The 23,229-nt window shown below is 41.5% G+C and overlaps 1 protein-coding gene and 1 pseudogene across 1 annotated transcript; one reads left to right on the forward strand and one right to left on the reverse strand.

Annotated features, from left to right (window-relative positions):
• Positions 1-10,535: 10,535 nt before the first annotated feature.
• On the forward strand, positions 10,536-11,551 carry LOC147882033 (acidic endochitinase SE2-like). Its single transcript, XM_087401761.1, has one exon. It carries the CDS (start codon positions 10,577-10,579, stop codon positions 11,492-11,494), a length of 918 nt encoding a protein of 305 aa, XP_087257887.1. The 5' UTR covers positions 10,536-10,576; the 3' UTR covers positions 11,495-11,551.
• A 1,740-nt stretch (positions 11,552-13,291) lies between these two features.
• LOC147882034 (U6 spliceosomal RNA) lies at positions 13,292-13,358 on the reverse strand (annotated as a pseudogene).
• Between the last annotated feature and the right edge of the window lie 9,871 nt (positions 13,359-23,229).

Raw genomic sequence — 23,229 nt, forward strand, 5'->3', positions numbered from 1 at the left:
ACCAAGAGGGTGGGGCATTGAGAATATCTAGCAGGTTATGAGAGCATTTGAATAACACACCTCAAATACTATTCTTTGGTAGTTGTGCATAACACTTGGTGAAAAACGGGGTTTGTGGTGCGTTTAACCATCAAATGCATATCCGATGAGCAAGATATTTTGGATGCACCTCAAAATAGGTTTGATTTATACTTGTGCAAAGCATCGTACCCTTTGGGTATGAGTGCATTCGAATAATACACCTCGGGTACTATTTCTTGGTAGTTGTGCATAACAGTTCGTGGCAAAAGGTGTTTCTGGCACGTTTGACCATTCAAAGCATATTCGATGGACATGATATTTTGCACATGCCTCAACACAAGTTTTATTGATGTGTGTGCAAAGTATCGTGACCATTGGGTATGAGCGCATTCGAATGACACACCTTAGATTCTATTATTTTACAGTTGTGCATAACACTTGGTGAAAAACGGGATTTATGGTGACTTTGGCCATCCAGAGCATATTTGATGGGCATGATACTTTGTAGACAACTCAAAACAGGTTAGATCTATACACGTGGAAAGTTTCATGCCCATAGGGTATGTGCATGCTCAAATGACACACCTCAGAGCATGTTTTTTGATGGTTGTGCATAACACGGTGAAAAATGGGGTTTGTGGCAAGTTTAACCATCCAAAGCATATCCGATGGGCATGATACTTTGTACAGGCCTCAAAATAGGTTGTATTGACATAAGTGAAGATTATCTTGCCCATCAGGTATGTGCGCTACGAATAACACACCTTAAATAATATTTTTTGATAGTTTTGCATAACTAAGTTGCATTAATTTGCTCAATTTTTTTTTTCAATTGGAAAAAACGCGAAAAATTGCGATTTTTGCGAATTAAAATGAATCCAATGATTTTTCCTAATTTATTCATACAAATAGATTATTTGTACGAATAAACCTTTATTCGTACGAATAAACCTTTATTCGTACGAATAAATGTAGTATAAATTTGAAACAATTGTTATTTTTGGTATTCGTACGAATACATCCAGCTGTATTCTTGAGCCACCTGCTTGCCTGCCTACCACCTCTTGGTTGCCTACTTGCTACCTCTTTCTTACTTCCATACCTACCAGCTCTCGTCATAGGTACCTTACTGCACCTTACTTTTGTTATAGTCTTTCGTTAGTAATCAATGTTTCTCTCTCTTGTTTTGTTTAATATTGGCACTCATCTCTCTTAGGAGAGTTGTGTGTTGCAGTATTTTAAAATTGTTTAATATTTATTTTGTATTGTATTTAAGTGTCTAGACAGGCTGGCACTCATCTCTCTTGCGAGAGTTGTGTGTTGCAGCCTGTTTTTGTTGTGTGTTGCAATTTTAATTATAATATAAAAAATTATCTTTTACCTGAGACTGGCACTCATCTCTCTTAAGAGAGTTGTGTGTTGCAGTCTCAGTTTGTATAAAAATGTTTGTTTGTAGGAACTCTTGGGCTGGCACTCATCTCTCTTAAGAGAGTTGTGTGCTACAGTCCAAGCTTAGTGACGTTTTCATAGATGCTTATTCTGGCACTCATCTCCCCCTTGAGAGTTATGTGTTACAGTCTAAGTTTAGAGATGTTTTCAAGTACTTAGTCTGGCACTCAATTGTCCCTTGATAGTTGTGTGTTGGAGTCTAAGTTAGATATCATGCGACGTTGTCTTAGACACTTAGTCTGGCACTCAACTATCCCTGGATAGTTGTGTGTTGCAACCTAAGTTAGAAATCATGCGATGTGCTTTTAGACACTTAGTATGGCACTCAACTATCCCTTGATAGTTGTGTGTTGCAGTTGAGTCCTAGTGTTACATGGTGAAGTCCAAGATTAGGTTATACCTAGGTCATTTTTTGTGTTTTGATTTTCTATAGTATGTTACATGATTTGAGGCTTGAGCTTGAGTTGAGAGGTTATACCTAAGTAATTTCTTAGAGTGCTTGCATTTCTTAGACTGCTTGCATTGATTTTCTTATTGCACCTAGCACTGAATTATTTTTTGAATTTTGTGTTGCAACTTACTACATATGAGATGGCTCATGCAGGTGAGAAGAGGAAGTGTCAATCTCACAAAGTCTCAGACGAAGGTGTTGAAAAATGAGAATGTACACTTCTTAATGAATGTCGATCAGGACATCATTGAGACAACTTTCCAAAATGGTGAAAGTGGTGTACAAAATTTGGTGAGGACAATGGTAGAGCGTGGAGGGAGGACCTTGCATGATCGATTTCCAGATGTTTTCATAGTAGAGTCTATAGACTAGTATTTGTACCACTTAGCGAAGGAGGGCGGACGATGCCTCGGTCAAATAGATCGAGACATAAATTCATGTGACACAAAGTGGGAGGGTCCTACTGTAGATGCCAGGCTCATGTACATCAAGAATGCGTGGCGAGGTTACAAAGGCAAAGGAGCTGCCTCGACCTCCCTTCCATTAATGCACCCATGCCCCTAAGCACAGTTGCAACCACAAGCATCAATGCACCCATGCCCCCAGTCAGATGCTGCATTACATCCACCACAACCACAAGCACCAATGCACCCACGTCCCCAGTCATATGTCGCATTCCACCCAATGCAGCTGCAAGCACCACTACAGCCATGCCACGTGTATGCACCAGTGCATCCACTACAACATTTCGAACCCCGTATCCCTTTTTTCCAAGATCTTTCATACCTAGAAGTTCCTCCTCCTTTTTCACATCTCCCACCACATGCACGATCACATTTCACCACATCTTTTGTGCCTCCTACCACACGCGCAGACCAGTTTTCATCTCTCGTATTTTTGCTTGCACCATAAATGCACAATCTATTTGCATAAGCAGATACATTCCCATCTCCTTCATTCTCGCCTGTATAAGCACCACGCACATGGCTTGCATGATCATGTAGAAGTGCCAAGACCCATGTGGCCCATACTGCTTCAGCGACGAGACATTCGATTCACGCCTAGTGCAGCTGTGGGCACAGGCACAAAAGGAATAGTCAACATGTGCAATATTCTTGTCGCTCCCTTTGAAAGGGACAAGATTTATGCATGTAAGGTGCTGAGGGTTTCTATGTCCGTTGATGCATTGAAGGCTAGTGCATTGGAAGAAGCCACATGCTTGGGCGATGTCATACATCCGAGCATCATCCGGGCAATAGGTCTAGTCCATGACGATAACCCAATGATACTATTTCCATTTTGGAATAGAAATCATTTGGAAAGATGGCTAACCTACCTCAGACATGACGGAAAGCCACCATCTCCGGTGTTTCACAGAGATGATACGAAAATGCCTGCTAGAGCTCCATGGGTCCATCAGCATGTATTTGATATTTTAAGTGCACTAGTTCACACTATTCATTACATGCACCAACACAATGTCCTACATAATGATTTGCACGCGCAAAACATTATGCTACACTTCTTGGAGTCATCCGGAGGTGTATTTGGGCATTTGTGATTGGGGAATGATGACCCCATGTAGCACTAGAAAGCACTATCCCGCATTACTCAGTGATAGCCCCAACACTGTGCAAAGCTCCATTTCTACTTTTCATCACGTTGCTCTAGAGTGCCTTTGCACCAATCCCACACCTTTCGATGTTGAACAGGATGTGTATGCCATGTCTCATCACATCCTGAAAATCTTGGACATTTGTGCACCATCGCCAAGTACAAGGCCCGCAGAAGCTCTAATCGGGCGTTTACGATGATTTGCGGTTCATGGAAAGTCAACCCAACCGAATAGATGTCCAAGTACTGCAGATTTTTATGGGATTTTTGACATTGCTCCAAGATGTGGTATACAGCTCAGTCCAAACCAAGGACTTAGACCAGCCAATGACTGAGTCTTTCTTGGACAATGGGATGTAACATGAGTGAGTGATCATGGAACTTGTAACATTTTTAGTTTTATATATCATCCAAGTTTGGATCCACTCCATTGTTTGAATAGTTTGTATATTTACAGTGACATGATAAATGATGCGATAAGTAATTTTAAATATTGTTTGTATAAGTAAATGATGCGATAAAAATGATAATCCAATTGTCAAATATGATAAATGATGCAATAATTAATGTTTAAATATAATTTGTATAACTGAATGTTGCGATAAAAATGATGGTCCAATTTTAAAATATGATAAATGATGCGACAATAAATATTTAAACATTATTTGTATAGGTTTAATATAATTTAATTGTTTAGTATTGTTTAAATATTTAATATTAATTATGGTTACAAATTAATTTTATCTTGTTGTCATTTTTTAGGCTAATTATGAGCACGGAGGGAGAGAACTTAGAGAAGATTCTCCCACAAGATCCTTCCCAACCAGAGCAACCTCCAGTCCAAGAGGGCCCACAAGGTGCTTTTGTGCCTCAAGAGGCTGATTTAGCAGACCAGCTAAATCATGCCGAGGCTTAGGCTATCTTATAAGCACAAAGAGAGATGCTGGGCAGAGAGTGATCAGGTATTTTTGCTACTGGTCCAGTGGATGATGATACCATGCAAGGCGACCCGGTCTCTCTTTGATAAGTATAGAGACTATGCCCATCAGAGTTCATAAGAAACACCTTGTTTCTTCGTTCAGGAAGTGCTAGGAATAAATATGCACAGCCCAAGTTGTCAGACTTGCGGCAGAAAACCCTAGCCCACATCCTTCTCTAATGATTCATAGAGGTGGAAGGAAGCATCCCCAATAACCAGCAAATACCCATATATTTCATCCAATAGGTGTATGTCTACGATGTCTTGCATCGACACGTGGATTGGAATGACAAGCATCACTTGTTAGGAACAAGAAAGAGATGTCCTACCAAGCGCAAGCGAGCAAGGACAGAGAATAGAAAGCCCGTGTCTCAAAGATCTCGTGTGCTAACTCTCGAGGCACACAGTGATCTTGTTGACTTTGCCACATCTGCCATACCTCTCTGTCAACAAGGTGTTACTACTGAGGAGTTACAAGATCGTGTTGCATCACAAGCCAAAGAGATCGAGGACCTACAAGCACGCGTAGAGACGTTGGAGTCTGAGCTTGCACGCTACAGACAGTCCTTTGGAGATTTGGATGCAGCTGAGGATACCGATATTTTTTATCTTGAGGACCTCACTAATATAGATTCGCAGGGTGTAAGACCAAGCACTCGGGGAACGGTAGATGTGGATCCTACCGCATAATTATGTACATTGTAAACTTCATATATAACTTTATGATACTCTTCTTCTGCAACGATGGTTCAAGTGATATAAGTAAGTTAAGTGGACTAAGTGATTTAAGTGGTATAAGTGATCTAAATAGACTAGATGATTTAAGTGACTTAAGTGATTTAAGTGGACTAAGTGATTTAAGTGATCTAAGTGAATTAAGTGGTACAAGCGATTTAAGTGGACTAAGTGATTTAAGTGGTATAAGTGATCTAAGTGGACTAGGTGATTTAAGTGACTTAAGTGATTAAAGTGATCTAAGTGATCTAAGTGGTATAATTGATTCAAGTAATTTTATATGGATTTAAGTGATTTAAATGAATTAAGTGGTATAAGTGATTTAAGTGGACTAAGTGATTTAAGTGATTTAAGTGGACTAAGTGATTTAAGTGAACTAAGTGGTATAAGTGATTTACGTGGTTTTCAATGGATTAGGTGGACTTATAAAGTTAATGCAGAAATATTAAAATATATCGACGTGAATTAGTGCACATAATAGCTAGATCAACCCTTAAGACTTGAAAATATAAACTTTGATTGCACATATTCGATTATTCTTTCCAACTTTTTGATGTTCCCTTCGATGTTGCCTTGAAAGTATTTGCACGTCACAAGGTTGTCTCTAACTATTATGTATACCAAAATCATCCACAATCTCAATAATTACAACACAACATCGCTTGTAGCACAAGGTTCTAGATTTCAATACAAAAGGAGACGAGATGGATACGAGCATATGCACTCTCCCATCGCTTGACATATTCTCCCATCTATCCCCTCACATACAACATTATATATGATATAATTAGAGCTTCATCCACCGCTTCTATCACCTATCATATTCTTCTATCACTTTATATTTAATTCAACACAGGTACAATATCATCTATCTCTTCGACTTCGCTGTTGTCACTGAGTAGCTCAAGCTCGTCATCTTCCTCTTCACTGAATGCACCCTCAACAACTAATTCTGTAGTCAATCATTGTCCAGCAATTCTCATTACAACGGCTTCACTTGCTGCCCTAGCCGCAACATTAAATCCTTTCAACAATCATAGATTTCCAAAGCAAAATACCAAATCTGCAGCTCTTAATGGCTTTAAGCGATTGTGTCTCTTAGAACGAATAAAATCGTATGCACTCCAATTTCGCTCACATGCACCTGATGATGCAGCAATAGAGAGCAGACGAGTTGCAACATGCTGTAACTCCAATGTCTCTCCACCATATTCCTTCCACCAAGTAGGTGCAATAGTCGTCTTAATAGCATCAAGATTCCAAGGATCTCCAAACTCGGGGGGGTCAGTCATCATATGTAACCCTATCACGTGAGTTCAATAAAAGGATATTTTTAATATCTAAATTTTACAAAAATTAATTTACGTAAGGGACTTAAAATAATTTTGGGAAAATTTTACAGATTTATAGAGGGTTTATACATAGTGACCCCCCGGAGTCTCCAAAAGAGCCTTCGCGATTCATATATCTCACTCGTTGCTAGTAGGCTAGTTTTCCTTGATCTCCAAGAAGTAACTTTTTACAAACCTCTCGAAAGTTACTTATGACTTCAGGATTCTATGATTGAGCATGCATTTGATATTGTGGATGTACTACAAATGCAGCTCCGTGCAAAGGGGTGTGCATTTGCTTCCATCTCTTATCGGCCAAATATACCACTTGTTGCTTCTCCCTAGGAGCAAAGTGCACAAATTCTTTAACTTGTCGTATTGCTTCTGACATCTTCCAATACACTTTACCCATAACAAATACATCAACATCAACCATCCTCAATACTGTTACAAATGGTTCTACACCTTCTTTTATTCTTTCAACATTTTTCCAAAATATAGATGATTGTACAAGATGTACACATTTAGAGACTAGTATTGCGTACTGCGTCTTTTTTTCTAGCCAATTTGCCCATTTTTTACCAGTAATAGTCTCGACTAAAGCTTGATGCACTTCCAACAATCTAGCAAGAACTAGAAAAGAAGTGGCAAATCTAGTTTGACAAAATTGCTTGAGTTGCTTCACAGAGTGCTCTCTGAATACTGCATGCAAGTATTGATAACTCTTTATAAAACTCACTATGATTTAGCATCTTGTAGTACTAGTTGCACAAATGGCAATTGTCCAATATCCTTCAACAATAAGTTGAGAGTATGAGCACCACATGGCACCCATGTCAGAGTGGGATACTTTGCCATGACCATCTCACCTGTGGTCTTGTAATTTGATGCATTATTTGTTACTAATGCAGTAACATTCTCACTGCCACCAACTTTGCGGATTGCTCTTTCGTATATTTTTACAATATATGCCGAAGTTTTTTCCTTTAGAGACATATCAATACTCTTAAAAAACATAGTTCCCTTGGGAGTAATGCACGTTACATTTATCAAGGGTCTGGCCTGCTTGCTAGTCCATCCATCAAACGCAAGAGTGCACCCATATACAGGAATAAAGTCCAATATCTTTTTTTTCAAGCAATCTGCCACAATTTGTTTGACTCTATCAAGATGATCGGTATGCATTTTATTATAATCTGGCAAAATAAATCCTGGTCTAGCACATGATTTCAAGGCATTACGAAACATGTCATCTCTCATGACATTGAATGGTATACCATTTTTAACAAATGCTTCTGTCCATCTTAAGTGCTCTTCATGCACTTGTCGAAGAAATCCATCCTCCATAGAAGATTGTTCTCCCTTTTTTCTCTTCTTTACCTGACAGACATTAGTCGCATCAAAACTCACCTACGACCGGCTTGCTAGCATATCTACATCACCTTCATGTATGGATACACATTAACCACTTTCTTCACGTTCTCTAAATATGATTTGCATAATGGAAGAACATAAGACGGAGTGCATGTGCAAGCTCCAACGTCACTTCCTTTTCCAAGAAAATGTTGCTTGATGCGAGTAGAACCACCTGTGAATTTGTGTCCACAATATTTACACTATAAGAAAGAGATCGAGGCATGTACTTTTCGTATCTCCATCACGTACAACCAAATTTTGCCGCGCACCATGCTTTTGAAGTTGCCAAAAACAAAATGCAAAAAAAACTAATTTGAGTATACAATAGAAACATATTGCAATGCACATTTTATAAAAAACAACACATATCCTTTGAAAAACACGTTCAAGCATGCAATATATTAATTGTCATTCAATCATGCTCTTTTAAAATAATTCACATTCTATTGAAAGAATATTAAATATTCATTCAAAAGAAAGTGTAAGAATGAGACAACTCTTCTAATAACTTTTAAAACTTTCAATTCGTACACTTTAAAACTCTTTGTATTCTTTCACATTCTATTGAAAGAATATTACATATTCATTCAAAGAAAGTGTGAGAATATAAACACAATAAAATCATATTCCCGATCCAAGAGAAACTTTGCCTAGGGCACAATAGAGAATGTTCAGTTAGTGAGAAAAAATCAATCATACCAATTACTAAAAAGGTGGTCAGCATGCATGAGTTCAACATTGAATTGTAAGGCATTCTTGGAAATCGAAATAAACGGTAATGCATGGGCTTTGATATGTAACTATTTGGCATAAGGTGTTTTGAGAGCATCCCCCAATAGTATGGCCTTCCAGTTTATAGGCTCCCCAATTCTGATTTGCTCATGTTTCCATACCTTTCTTGCTCTAGGGCAAGCAATGAAGAGGTGAAAAATATCTTCTTGATTTATCACACAGCATTTGCATGTACCATCCCCCTTGCTAATGTTGAGGCTTCTACTATTGGTCTAGATTGCCTTATGCAAAGTTAGCCATAGTAGGGTAGACATTTTCTCAGGGATTTCGCTATTCCATATCAACTCAAACCTGAGTGCCCATTTCAGAACAATGCCACCTTTTGTTTAACTTAACAACTAACTAGAGTACATAAAGATAGCTGTCATCCAGCTATTATTCATGGGCACTGTATCAACCGCATCTGCAGCTAACAAGTCGGTGACATAAATGCACAATGGTCACCCTGGCATATCACAAGTGGAGCTCGATATCTCAACAATACCTTGCAGCCGAAATATCTAACCATGAGGTATCTTTTTGCATCCCAACTGGTCTAACAAGTTTAAGTTGTCCCTTATTAATATAGCATACCCTGTTTTGGTGTGATCCAGATGCTATGCAAAAAATGTCCATGCACTCCATTGGGTCTTTGGATGTCCACATCTGTGTTTCTCATTGTGAGGGTGGTGTCATTTGTAAATTGCTGATTGACCAACTGGTTTTCTGAGGGGAGTTCTATGCCATTGATTTCACCTGCATCTACTTGTTCTTTAATAAGCCACCCCAAGGCATCAGCAACAATTGCAAATAAGAGAGGGGCAAAGGGCACCCTTGTCTGATGGATCTTTTTAACATAAAACTCTGAGACATCTCCCCATTAACACAAACCTTTGTAGAGGCATTGGAAAGTAGCAAGGCTACATAGGAGATGAAGTTGTTCCCCAAACCCAAGCTATTGAGGGGCTATAGAAGAAAGTCCCAGTTAAGTCTATCATAGGCCTTATCAAAATCTATTTTAGTAAGACATGTCTCCTACTTGGTTTCCTCAGCATGTGTGCACCCTTCCCAGAGATTGATAATTGCCTCCAATAAGTGTCTGTTCTTGATGAAGCCTTGTTATTCTTCCAGGATCCACTTGTCCATTTTGTGCCTGAGTCTCAAAGCCATTGCTTTAGCATATATCTTGTAAGAGCAATTCAACATAGTTAGGGGTCTTTAGTGGGCGGCCTTTGACTATGCGACTTGAAAGCCCACACAGAAAGAAGGAATTGGGGAGATTTTTGTAGACAAGGGGCTGCTCCATGAAGACAGTGAATTGGAGAAACAATGAATATCTTTGCATATTTTAAAATGTATTATTAAAGCTTAAATGCTAATACAATGATTATTTGCTTTATAATGAAACTATTATATATGGGATGTAAAATGTAAAGTCTTTAATTTAAGGGCAAATTATAAACTAAGCTTGAAATTACCTCCTCAAAAATATGGAAGTCTTTGAGAAGTGGCCAGGATTTAAATCCAGGTTGAATGTAAGAGTAGAAGGTTTTTTTATTGGTTCCAAAAAAGGTTTTTTTCTAGCAGTCTTTTTCCACACCGTCTTTAAAAACGACTCTTTGACGAATTGAAAGTTGGAACTAATAGAAGCTTGACTCCTTTTCCGACTTACTCTTTCATCATTTCGTGCCTTGAAGGGATATAAATACGAATGCTCATCCATGGCTTTCCGCACATCTGTCTGTCTCTCATTCTTTGTGTTAGCTCCCATGTACCTTGCCGTTGTTTCTCTAAGCTTTTTTGGACGTCATGAGGAGCCTTGATAACCTGTCCCTCGCCGCCGTAGCCATCCTCCTGTTTGCCTCCCTCCCTCTTTCTCACCAGCAAGGAATGCTAGTGACTTACTGGGGCCAAGATGGTAACGAAGGAAGCTTGGCCTCAGCCTGTCAAACTGGCCTTTACAACATAGTCATCGTCTCCTTCCTCTCTCAGTTCGGAGATAACCAGCAGCCGGTTCTCAACCTGGCCGGGCACTGCGACCCCTCTCAGAACGGGTGCACTTCCATTAGCTCCGACATCCAGACTTGCCAGTCCCAGAACGTATTAGTGCTGTTATCTATTGGCGGTGGAGCTGGAAGCTATGGTCTGAATTCCGACCAGGATGCACAATCTGTAGCTTCTTATCTTTGGAACAACTATCTTGGTGGGCAATCTAGTTCCAGACCTTTGGGATCGGCTGTTCTGGATGGTATTGACTTCGACATCGAGACTGGTGGCTCCGCTTATTATGCCACTCTTGTTACGACCCTGCGGCAATTAAGCTCCGGCAGCTCCAAGAAATACTACCTTACTGCAGCTCCCCAATGTCCATACCCCGACGCCAACCTCGGTCCCGGTTCCGGCACTGCTTTAGGAACAGGAACCTTCGACTACGTGTCGGTTCAATTCTACAACAACCCACCTTGCGAGTATTCTAGTTCAAACGGCGTCGCTTCTCTGCTTGCTGCTTGGAATCAATGGACCGCAGGAGTCCCTGCTGCCACGATTCTGATGGGTCTTCCAGCGTCTACGGACGCAGCATCATCAGGCTTTATGCCTACGGACGTTTTGATATCTCAAGTTCTACCAACGATCAAACAGGCGAGCAACTATGGAGGCGTGATGCTCTACAGCTTCGCCTATGATAGAACTTCTAACTATGGCTCCACCATAAAGTCCAGCCTCTAAATAACTGATGGGTTCAGCCCACCCATCTCAAGAATAAAATATATGTATGGCAATTTCACAGGCATTCCTCAAAATTCTACTTAAGCTGTTAGCGTGATCATGCCCCAACACGAGAATCTACTCGCATCTTGGTCCCATCCATTGAAAACTCAAATTCAGTCCGCCTTTATCAAGTTCTACAATCAACCAGCCTCGTATTTCAATCCGGCAATCTCCACTGCTTTCGAGACGAAGCCGTAACCATGTGAAAAGTTCAATTTAACGCCTGTTGCACAAGGACAGCGAAAAGTGCAGTCAGAGAATCTCGCTATCAGCAAGAAATCCACTAACTGCGCATTTACTAGGCGTATGTGAAGGTCGATCAAACACGTCACGCATTTACTAACCGATGATCTGTTTAAAGGGGGTCCGGCTCGTAGATCTTTCAAAATATTACCCCAAAAAACTTTTGAAACATAAAATCTAAGATGTATAAGGCATGGTTTGTTACTATTAACTATAACCAAGGTTTTAGGAAGTTCCTCAACAACATCTAGTCTAACACATACCTGAGGGCGCGACCTCTGGGGTTGATAAACTTCTCCTTTTCAGCATCTATAACTTGGCCTAAGCTTCTACATAGATTAAGAGCTTGGTTAACTAGGGAGAAAAGCAAATCAGGAAGTTCTACCCATACACGAATAAAAGTGGATCATGGTTTGTCAGGGTTAAAATCTTGAGACCAAAACTCAAGATAGAGAGGTTGATGCCTAATAGTCCATAAAGCATGGTGAAGGGCCTTCCAAGACATATCTTCAGTTTCAAAAAGAAAGAAAAAGAATCCTTTTCTTAAAAATCTAACACTGGTAACTACAAGGCCTTTTCTAATCCAATTATCCCTAAGCCAACCTTCTAGGAAAGGAGCATGGGGCCTAGGGCCAGGAAAGTATCCAATTAGCGCATGATATTATAACCAATCATTTGATTGTTCAAGCCTATCTTCGTGTAAGAAAGCTGCCACCTTACTTTTAAAAGGTGAGCTCTCCTTAGCTTCAGACTATTGATCCTAATGTTGAGGTTGTCATGGGTCTGCTGAAGGATGGCCTTCAGCTTCTCTTCTACTGTATTTTTGGATGGTTCCTCCCTCTATACTTGTGGGTTTAGGGGCGACCGAGTCCTGGGCCATCCGTTGGTTGAGTAATGGGGCATCTTCCCTCTGACTTTCCTACTGCGTTTGCATCAACCGGGAGGCGGGGAGTGGAGTTCTGGCTGGGTGATGGAAGACTCGCTTCTTTCTGGCTCTGAAAGAGCGCCTGAGGCCAGCTGTTAGTATCAGGAGTGCTTGACCTTCGGTCTAGTTCTCCTCATTTGGGTTCTCCATGGTCTGAAGCTACTGCATCCCATCCTAGTATATTGTCAGCAAAGCGTGGCTTGAGAGGCTTCTAAGCTCCTTCGGGTCCTTCATGGCTACCTTTGCTAGTAAGGCTAGCAATACTACACATAAAAGGGGGGTTGAAGAGCCCTCCTCTAAATTCATGCACCACCCCTGTGTAGGAGGGCCTTGGAGTCTACTGGGGTCTCTACTGCTAGAGACTGTACTAATAGAATTTGTAGCGAGAGGTCTTCCATGTCCATTATCAGAAGGTGGCAAAGCAAAAAGGTCTTTCAACAATGGGAAGTGAGTTTTGTTTCATTTCAGGATGTCCTTGTCGAGGCTATCATTGTCAAATCCATGCACATGAGAGGTCACATCAAGAGAGGAGGCTAGATTTAAAGCTCTTCCCCCTGTATTTGTCCCCATCTTTTTTTCTAGGTCTAAAAAAATTTGGACCATTCTCGATTTGTGCGTGTCATCCTTGCGCAGGGGCCATGCTAATCTTCTCTCCTCGGAAACTTAGGAAGTGTCATTTGGGATGCTCTAGAGTGAAGTTATTGAGACATATAGTGTCTCAAAATGGCATTGAACTTGATCCAAAGAAGGTGAAAGAACTTATCTTACTACCAACTCCCTCTACATCTTAACAGTTGTAGACTTTTGTGCAGAAAGTGAAGCATGTGACAAGGTTCATACATTTGGTCTCACAGTTGTTGTACCATTTGCAACAAGCTATGAAAGAAGAGCCTCCGCAACAGAGTGAGGATTGTTAATCAGTGTTCAATAGAGTGAAGGAAGTGTTGTGAGAGATTGCATGTGTGAAAGCTCTAGATTTCTCTTAGACCTTTTATGTAAACCCTTATTTTGGACCAGATGATGTGGGAGCCATCTTATTGCAGAAAGGGGGGGAGTCTTATTATATGAGACCTGTGTATTTGCTAACACCATTAAGATAGAAGCAGAGAGGAGATATATACAAGTAGAGCTTCTGAAGAGAGTGGGAGAGAAGTAAGGAGTCTCACTTGTAGCTCTCTCACATACACAATGGGGGAATACACACAAAGGTGGAGGTTGAAAACAATTTTCCTTTTTAGTTTTGAAAGCCAAAAGAACTCCCTTAGTACAAAAGAATAGGTGAACCCTATATGTGGGTCTCAAACCAAACTCAGCTAACTAAGGTGGCATACTAACTAAGCCACTATCTAGAGTACATAAAGATAGCTATCATCCAACTATTATTCATGGGTGATGTACCAACCGCATCTGTAGCTAACAAGTGGGTGACATAAATGCACAATGGTCACCCTGGCATATCATAAGTGGAGCTCAATATCTCAACACTCCCCCTCAAGGTCAATCCCAATTTTTGCACACCAAGCAAGTCTTTGAACTTATGCAGCTTCTCTGTACTTAGCCTCTGTGCTCGACAAGGCAACTGTAGGTTGTTTCTTGCTGGTCCAAGTGACTGCAGCACTCCCAAAAGAGAACACATATCCACTGGTAGATCGTCTATCAGAAATACTACCAGCCCAATTAGCATCAGTGTATCCATGCAAATGTATCTGAACCCCATTCTCATAAAATAGTCCATACTGCAATGTGGACTTCACATACCTTAGTATGCATCTAGCCACATCCAAATGTGGTTTCCTTGGAGCCTGCATAAACTGACTTACCAACCCAACAACATAGCTCAAATCTGGCCTGGTAATAGTCATATAAATCAAACTTCCTACTATGCATCTGTACATAGTAGGGTCTTCCAGGAGCTCACCTGCATCTGTGCTCAACTTCACATTCTGCTCCAAAGGAACTGAAATAAGCTTATAGCCTATCATCCCATATTTGGACAGCATGTCCAATCCATACTACCTCACCTAATAGTGAGCCTATTTTGCGCAAGTTACCAGAGCTAGGTATCCTATGGATAGGTTGAAATATGATGGATTTATAGCCATTCACTATGCCTATATGGTCAAAGTGATACATGAACCAAAACCCACTTCTTTTAAGCAAGCCATGGGAAAAGAAAAATGGGAGAAAGCCATGGATGAAGAAATGGATGCCTTGGAAGCAAATGCTACATGGGAATGGGTGCCTTTGCCTAAAGACAAGAATGCAATTGGCTGCAAGTGGGTTTATAAGGTGAAGCACAATGCAGATGGTTCTGTGAACAGATACAAGGCAAGATTAGTTGTCAAGGGGTATGTACAAACATATGGCATTGATTATGAAGAAACATTCAGTCCACTTGCAAGGATGGCAATCGTAAGAGCAGTCATTGCTATGGCTATATCAAAGGGATGGTCTTTACATCAGATGGATGTAAAGAATGCTCATGGTGATTTGCAAGAAGAGGTCTATATGGAGCAGCCACCAAATAATGTTCATGTTGTTCATCCTGAGTTTGTATGCAGGTTGAAGAAAGCCTTGTATGGCTTGAAGCAGGCACCGAGAGCATGGTCTGACAAGATAGGACAGTATCTTGTCACTATTGGCTTTCAGATTTCTAAGGCAAATTTCTCACTTTATGTGAGAAAAACAAAGAAAGGCATTATGATGCTTGTCATTTATGTTGATGATTTGATCATCACAGGTGATGGTGATGAAGATATCCTTCATGTGAAAATGCTATTGAAGCAGAAGTTTGAGATGAAGGATTTGGGAGAGCTTCATTACTTCTTGGGCATTGAGGTGATTAGATCCACAAGTGGGATATGGCTCTTACAGTACATCACCCCATATTACCCTCAGTGTAATAGATTGAAATGAGAATTTTAATGGAGTTTTGAAATTAATGATGACTAAGATGATGAGAAGTCACACAAAAAACTGGGATTTGGAGATGAATCAAGTTTTGTGGGCGTATAGGGTAGTAGTGAAGAACATCTCTCAATTTTCTCCATCTCATTTGGTGTATGGGAAAGAAGCAATATTGCCACTGGATGTGGAAATACCAGCCTTAAAATTGTTGGTTGAAGAAGGATATGAGCCTGCAAACAATTCCAAGAAGAGATTATTGGCACTACAGGTGATGCTGTTAGATATGAATTTGCTTTTGAGCATTATGCTAGAGTGCAAATGCAGAGGCAAGACTTGGAGAATGCAAAAATTAAAGAAAAGTGAATCAAAGATGGAGACTTGCCTCAGGTACAATAGCAAATTGGATAGTACATTTCATACTACTTTTCAAACCAAGTGGGAAGGTCCATACAGAGTGGAGAAGAAATTTGAAAATGGCACTTATCAGCTGATTGATTTAGATGGCAAAAGACATAATAAGAGAGTCAATGTTATCCGTTTGAAGAAGTACTTTGCACAGTTGATGATAGCACTGAAAGATGAAGATTGTGAAGATAATGAGTTGTGGTAGAAGTGGTGCAAGTCAGTGCAGTGGAGAAGAAGAGAATCTGGATATATACTCTCTTTTCAACTCACTGCTAGACATGAATGTCACAACAGAAGAAAGTGTGTGGCTAAAATTGTAAATAAGTTTTCCACTTGTTGTATGCTGATGGGTAGGCACATAGCTAGTGGGTGGTGGATTTGAGTGATGGACAGTCTCATAAAAAGACTCTATACTCATGTAAATATTTTTTTGAGATTATAAATGCTTTTGTAGGGACTCTTGGGAAATGATGACAGTAGTGTGGGTGCACTAGACATCCCAAAGCATGGTATCCAGTGTGCGACTATGTGACTATGTGATTGTGTGGGATGACAAATGTTTTCATGGTTGTCGCGATCCATATGTGCATAAAAGTATGAGCATTTTATGTCAAGAGTGTCTTGTAAATCCACTTTGTCAGGATCGTATTCATCATATGTGGTTAGTCGGTGAGTAATTAGATGCTAAGTGCTTGTCTCAAGCATTAGTGTGCACAAAGTCTAAGTTTTGTGCACAAGTCGGTGAGTAATTAGATGCTAAATGCTTGTGGCAAGCATTAGTGGTCCATTAAAATCCTTGGTCCAAGTTTTGTGGGAAAGCTTGGAGAGTGGTAAAAAGACAAGCATGAGGTGGCTAATCAAGATGATGTGGCTGGAATCAAGAAAGGCAAGCATGCAAATGTGGCTACGTGAGGATGGAGGGGAGCTTTTGGAGCAGAGTTTGGCACGTACGTGAGTTGGCACCTTAGAGAGTCCTCAAAGGAGATCCTAAACACACAATGAAGAAGACGGGAGCTAGGAAGCAAGGAAAGGAGGATTGTGTAAGCTGGGAGCTTTTGAAGAGCATCTCGAAGATAGAAGCCTAGAGGATCATGCTTGAGGGGGCTCTGAGGACATGAGTGATGGGTTCTGGAGGTGGAGTGAAGCCTCAAGCTTTGTGATCGAGGGGTCTGGTGTGGTATCTGAGCATACATCGTGCGCTTATTTGTTTTGTGAGGGGAAGTCTCTTCTATGTTGGGCAATAGGACTTTAGGCAGCACATTATGTATGCTCCATGAGCAAAATAAGTTGCGAGGTAGTATCATCACGTGGAGGTGACAGGCAGCAAGGTCCATGTGTTCAATGAATTCCGTGACCAAGAGAGTAGACGTAGCCCTTGTAATCATTACATGGAGAGGAAATCTTTGGGGCAATAGGGGAGGATTTTTGGATGATGCTTTGAGGTCCTTTGCATGATGCCCTTATACTTACATATCCTGAACCAAATTCTAGCAACTCAGAAGAATAGGTGTTGTCATACTGTACGTCACATGTCTTATTAATGTTGCAATTGGAGGGAAAATGCAAATGAGACATCGCAATTCACACTTCTTTTTTGTCATCAAATGAAATGTTGAAATTTTTCTAAAATGCAAATCATTTGAAATGAAACTCTTCTACATCATCGTTTTCAATTCTTGTATGTAATATGCAATTCATTCCAATTTCTTTGATATGCGCATCATGACGTTGCAAATAGCAAATGGTGGAGCGATGTATGCTAGCCGTTGATGAAGCTATAAATCTTTCCCAACATACTTTACTCAGGGAGCTTAAACCTCATCAAAGTATGTGGGCTAGATTTATAATTTCATTAGAGGCCAATTTGTGAAGGCAAACTTGCAGCTTCCATTTACAATTTGCAAAACAAAATCAAACTGTAACTTTTAAGTGTAGGATCAATAACCATGCCAATTTTCATTAACGAACATGAACTAGACATGAAAATAGCGGGATGCCATTATACTATTTAAGTTTAAAGTATACATGCCTATCCACCTAGAATTTGGGCACTATATATACATTGTTCACCACGTTCGATTTGAACAAAGTATAGGGAGTACTCATTTTACAAAATTGTTAGGCAAACTGTATGTGGCAAAAAAAATATAAGTAGTGCCCATTCTACAAAAATTACTTTCACATAGGTGGCCACGTACCATAAATCAAGCCAAAAACATTAACATCTCATAGTCGCTTAAAGCAGCATCAGCTCGGTGGTCCACACAAACAATTGCATTGGTGACAATTGTGCAACAGTATAGTGAAGAGGCCACATAGCAAGATCATTAGTACTAGGGTAGCAAGGATGGAGAGAATGATGACCAACATGATTGCAAGATGATTGACTGTCTGAAGAATATCGATTTGTAAAAACTAGATTAATCGCTCAACATTTTAGAATATTGTAACATTTAAAATGCAACACTCAAAACTATTGTGAAAAAATTTATGTAGAAAAAGATAGTAATTTGTAAATGCAAAATATAGCATAGGAACATATTCTAATTATGCGCATTTTCTCCAAAATCCATTACCAAAATTGATATATGTCATTCAACTTATGTAGAAGTTACAATCTTTGCAACTGGGGATCTACTGAAAATGTTGCTCCAATGCCAAGAACTTCATACAATTGATGGGCCTGAGGAGCATTGAGGGTGGACATGCAGAACCACGGTGACTCACATGTCATGGGGTAGTTGAAGATATGCCGACGGAGTCTAGACTCAAGTTGGCTACTCCTTGTGGAAGCAATGCATAGCATGTGTCATCCGCAAGTGTCACCCAAGCGGCCTCTGGATTGTTGCAATGTAGTTTCATGCGAGGAAGAGGGAAGGGGAAGAGGGGAGGGGAGCGAGAGAAGCCTAGGGAGAAGGGAGCAGGAGGAAGGGAAGAAGGAGAACAGAGTGAAGGGAGATAGAGTGACAACCACAAAGGCACTACAATGGAAACAAGAGAACACCCAAAAAACTCTCTTGGAAGAGAAGAGGGAGCTTGTATTCAAACTTGTGCAAACAACAATGAAGACCAAAGTCAACCATTTGGCCTTTTATACAAGTCAACTTTTGAAGGGAGGGCCAACCCTTTTTCTTTTTAGCACTCTCCTTGACTTTACAACCATGGGCTCTTGGGCTTGTAGGGCACCAAGGCATATTGCTATTCTTACCTACTCTCCCTACTAGTGGAAATAGCGCTTGTGTTAACCATATTAAAGTGCTTGGGACAAGCCTGGCACTAGGAGGTGATCCTAATTGGTTCCCAAATAGTGGTTGTGTTAGCCTCACCACTCCTAGGCTTGGGTGATTTGGGGCTCAAACTCCTTGAGCGCCCTCACACCTTCACCTATTTGGGGTTCGAACCTCATAGACTAGGCTCAAAGCCTAGAGTGACGGCTAGGCTTCCGCAAAACACCCCACAACAACCATGAATGTTGCTAGGAATCCTTTTCTTTGGGATATTTGGGGAACCAACTCCCTGAGTTTGAGTTGTATTCCTTCCGTGGCTATTTTCATTAGTGTCACTATTCCATGTGGATGTGGAGCTGAAAAGTGCAAAGCGCATGCACTCTTCGTGGCCTAGAAGTGTGCATCTCCTTGTTCTTGGTATGCACCTCCTTGTTTCGGGTGGGGGCAGCTGGAACATATAGCCTATGTACGTTGCCTGGAATGTTTGAATCCTTGGACTTTGGAGCGGACTTTGGGTATTTGGGAATCAAGCTCCCTGAGTTTGAGCTATACTCCTTCCATGTGCACATTGCTCGTAATCATTGACCTTGGTGTATTTGGGTATCAAACTCCCTTGAGCTTGTCTTGTTGATGTAGATCATTTAGCTTGGTCACCTTTTACTCATTGACTACCCTGCATTTGGCGGCTATACTATATGGATGTTAACATGCCCCCTTTCCTGTTGCTGATCGTCAACCACACTGGAGGAGGTTGGTGGAGAGGACTGACTGTAGGATGGTGTAGTGGTCCAGTTGCCTGGACGTGAGGCGAGCAAGGTACAAGTGGTACTTCCAAAAATGGGTGGCATGCATATCCTCATAAGTGTGGAGGTGATGCCCGTGGAGGTTGCGGACACGAAGGTAGAGGCGGAGGTCCTGGAACTGAGGTGAATCAACATCGGGGTTGAAGACAATTTGGTTGGTCAGATTGTGAATGCGGTCATCGATGGGGCGGCTATGGGTGGGAAGATCGTGGAGGAGTAAGAGGATGAGGCAATTGAAATGGATGGTAGTTGGATCTGGGACAGAGCCATAGGTGTCATTGAATGATTGGAGGTGGAAGCAAAAACCCTCTTGCATCATGTCTTTTGGAAAGTTGTACTTAGGAAAATTGTACAACACATTGGGGTCCTGTTGCTGGAGAGCTTGAAAGGTGGCCCAAGTCCAACGTCATTCCATGGGCCTGTAGAGTGGGTGGACTCGACAATCAATGGGTGCATTGTGGTAGTAGTGCCAAAATTTCTCTAGCTTTAAATATGGGAGCTGCCAATTTGATTGTAGATCAACATTTGCATCTATCACGGGGACGGGGGCATTAGGGGTGAGGCTGTATCCTCCTCTTGTGCGCTTGGGATGTGTGCAATGCCAGTCATCAAATGACTGCACTATGAACTATGTGAGAGGGTGCACCTCAAGAATTTCATAAAGGTGGAGGTTGGATCCCTTGAGTTGGTGCTTCCAATTGTGCATTAGCATACTATCCAGTAACTCTTAGAAGGATTGAAAGTCTGGATGCCAATGAACATCTTTAGGAGGAGACCTTGCCAGAGATGGCAGAGCTTCTTCATCGGCAAGCGGCATTGGCTTTGTCTCCATGGGGCTTGCAGGAGTCGCAGCATCGATGCTTTGTACAAAATGTGCTGCTTTGAGTAGCGTGTTGAAGGCTTCGTCAAGGAGGTCGATCAGAGTGTTGGAGGTGATGGATTGGGAGGGTCTGTGTTGTGTGGTGGTGGTGTTGGAGGCATTGGATGAGTACTCGGGCAGTGTTGTTCGAGAGAGGGGAGGTTGGGCAGCTTGCTAGGTGGGTTGGGTAGGATCTAGTGGAGGCAGTAATGGAATATCTGCAAGGGGGCAGTGGTATGAAAGAGGGTGATTGCATTTTGTTCTTCATTGTTGTCTCTATGCCAACATGGACTTAGGTAGAACCGAATGTGTGTGTAGAGTAGCAGAAAAGCTCTGCTTGTACTTGCATAAGGCTAGAAATAATCCCTCTTAGATATCCAACTTGCATGTTCTACATGCAAGTTCTACATATGAGTTCTACATGCAACTCCTGAATGTGAGTTCTACATGCAATTTCTACATGCGAGTTCTACATGCAACTTCTACATGCGAGTTCTACATGCAAGTTCTACATATGATTCCTACATGCAACTCCTACATGCAACTCCTACATACAACTTCTACATGCGAGTTCTACATAGGAGTTCTACATGCAACTCCTACATGCAACTCCTACATGCGAGTTCTACATGCAACTCCTACATGCAAGTTCTACATGCAACTTATATATGCAAGTTCTACATGTAGAGAGAGAATGTGTTACAATTCCTACATGCAAAGAGAGAAGCTCTCCACCTTGTATAAATACCCCATAATGGAATGAAGAACACACTCTTTGGGGCATTGTGTTGAGTTCTACTTTGGTATTCCAAGCAATTGTCTCAAGTATCCATGCTTCCTTGCACTCCACGTCCAAAAGCATGTCCTAACCTTGCAACTCCTCCTCCCCTCTCCTCCAACCTTGCAACCCATCCCCTCCCTCTCCTCCTCCCTCCTCCTCCTTGTCACGATCTGTGACGTATTCCTTTCTCTATTTCTAGACTTATGGATGGTTTGATGAATGGACACTTGTGGAAGGGTATGCCCTTTCGATGGGACACTTGCCTTTTCAATGGGACACTTCCTAATGAGGCACAACCCTTCACAAGAGACATCCTATTGAAGAGACATTTCTATTGTAATGTACCCTCTCATTAAGGGTCACACCCTTCACAAGGGGTACACACCTCTTCATGCACATACCCTTTGGAGTACACACCTTTTCATGTGTGACTCTTCACTCTCTATATAAGAGAGGCCCAATTGTATGGATGACAACTACATCCACCCTACAGACATTCAAGCAATACAATTATTCCTTGTTCTCTGCTATATCAGTCTCCTTTCTGTTCCTTAGCACATTTTCTAAATATAGTAAATCTAGGATTTCTTACAGTGGTATCAGAGCAAAATTCGCTCCTGCCTATAGGAAATGCCCCTCACCTTCTAGCACCGATCTGATACATCTTTTCCGCTAGAAGGTTATGTGTGCACATTGTGCATGGAAGAGATGGAGAGGATGAGCGTAAAAATTTTAAACGCCTACCCTGCCTAAAGTCATCTATGGCCTCTCCATCTCCCTCACATCACAAGTTGATGTGAATGGACACGATAAAAATCGTGTCTTTTCAGGTGCTTGGGCTGTCCCAAAACCAAGGGACGCACCTTTTTCACCATGGGACACACCTTTTGGTGATGAGTCTCGACTCCTCACTCACGGGACACACCCCATCGTGGACAAAATGACATACCTATTCATACAGGGACACCCCTTTTAACAATAGGGACATACCCCTTCATGAAAAGGTGCACCTATTCCAAGGGTCACACCCCTTCGAATAGGCACACCTTTTAGGCCCAAAGTGCCTACAAAAGGGTACCTAGAGGGGTAAAAAGGGAAAAAAAAAAAACCCATCCCCTACCCTTAGGATTACCCTAGCTACCTAGGGTTAACTAAACCCCCCATTTAATTTTTGGGGCGACTAACCCTTTAGGCAGCCCCAACGAAAAGTCACATTCTTTCCCCACCGAAAAACTGCTACGTACGGATTTCCTGGCAACCTGCACAGCACCAGCCTGCGCCGTACGGACCAGCCTGTAGCCTGTGCCAGCCCTTGCCCTCACTGTACAGTTCTGCGTAGCCCTGGCCGTACAGCGCTGCGCAAGCCCTCGCCATACTGCCTTCCAGCCTGCACCTTACAAATCGCCAGCCTGCACCGTACAGATTTCTAGCCTGCACTGTACGGATTTTTGGTAGCCTGCGCAGCACCAGCCCTGCATGTATGGACTTGCCGTATAGCCCTGCGCCGTACCATCAGCAGCCTGTCGTACAACCCTGCGCAAGC

This window comes from Dipteris shenzhenensis, chromosome 30, assembly GCF_047967505.1.
Source record: "Dipteris shenzhenensis isolate YYH24624 ecotype China chromosome 30, Dip_SZ_1.0, whole genome shotgun sequence".
In the NCBI taxonomy this organism is placed as follows: domain Eukaryota; kingdom Viridiplantae; phylum Streptophyta; class Polypodiopsida; order Gleicheniales; family Dipteridaceae; genus Dipteris; species Dipteris shenzhenensis.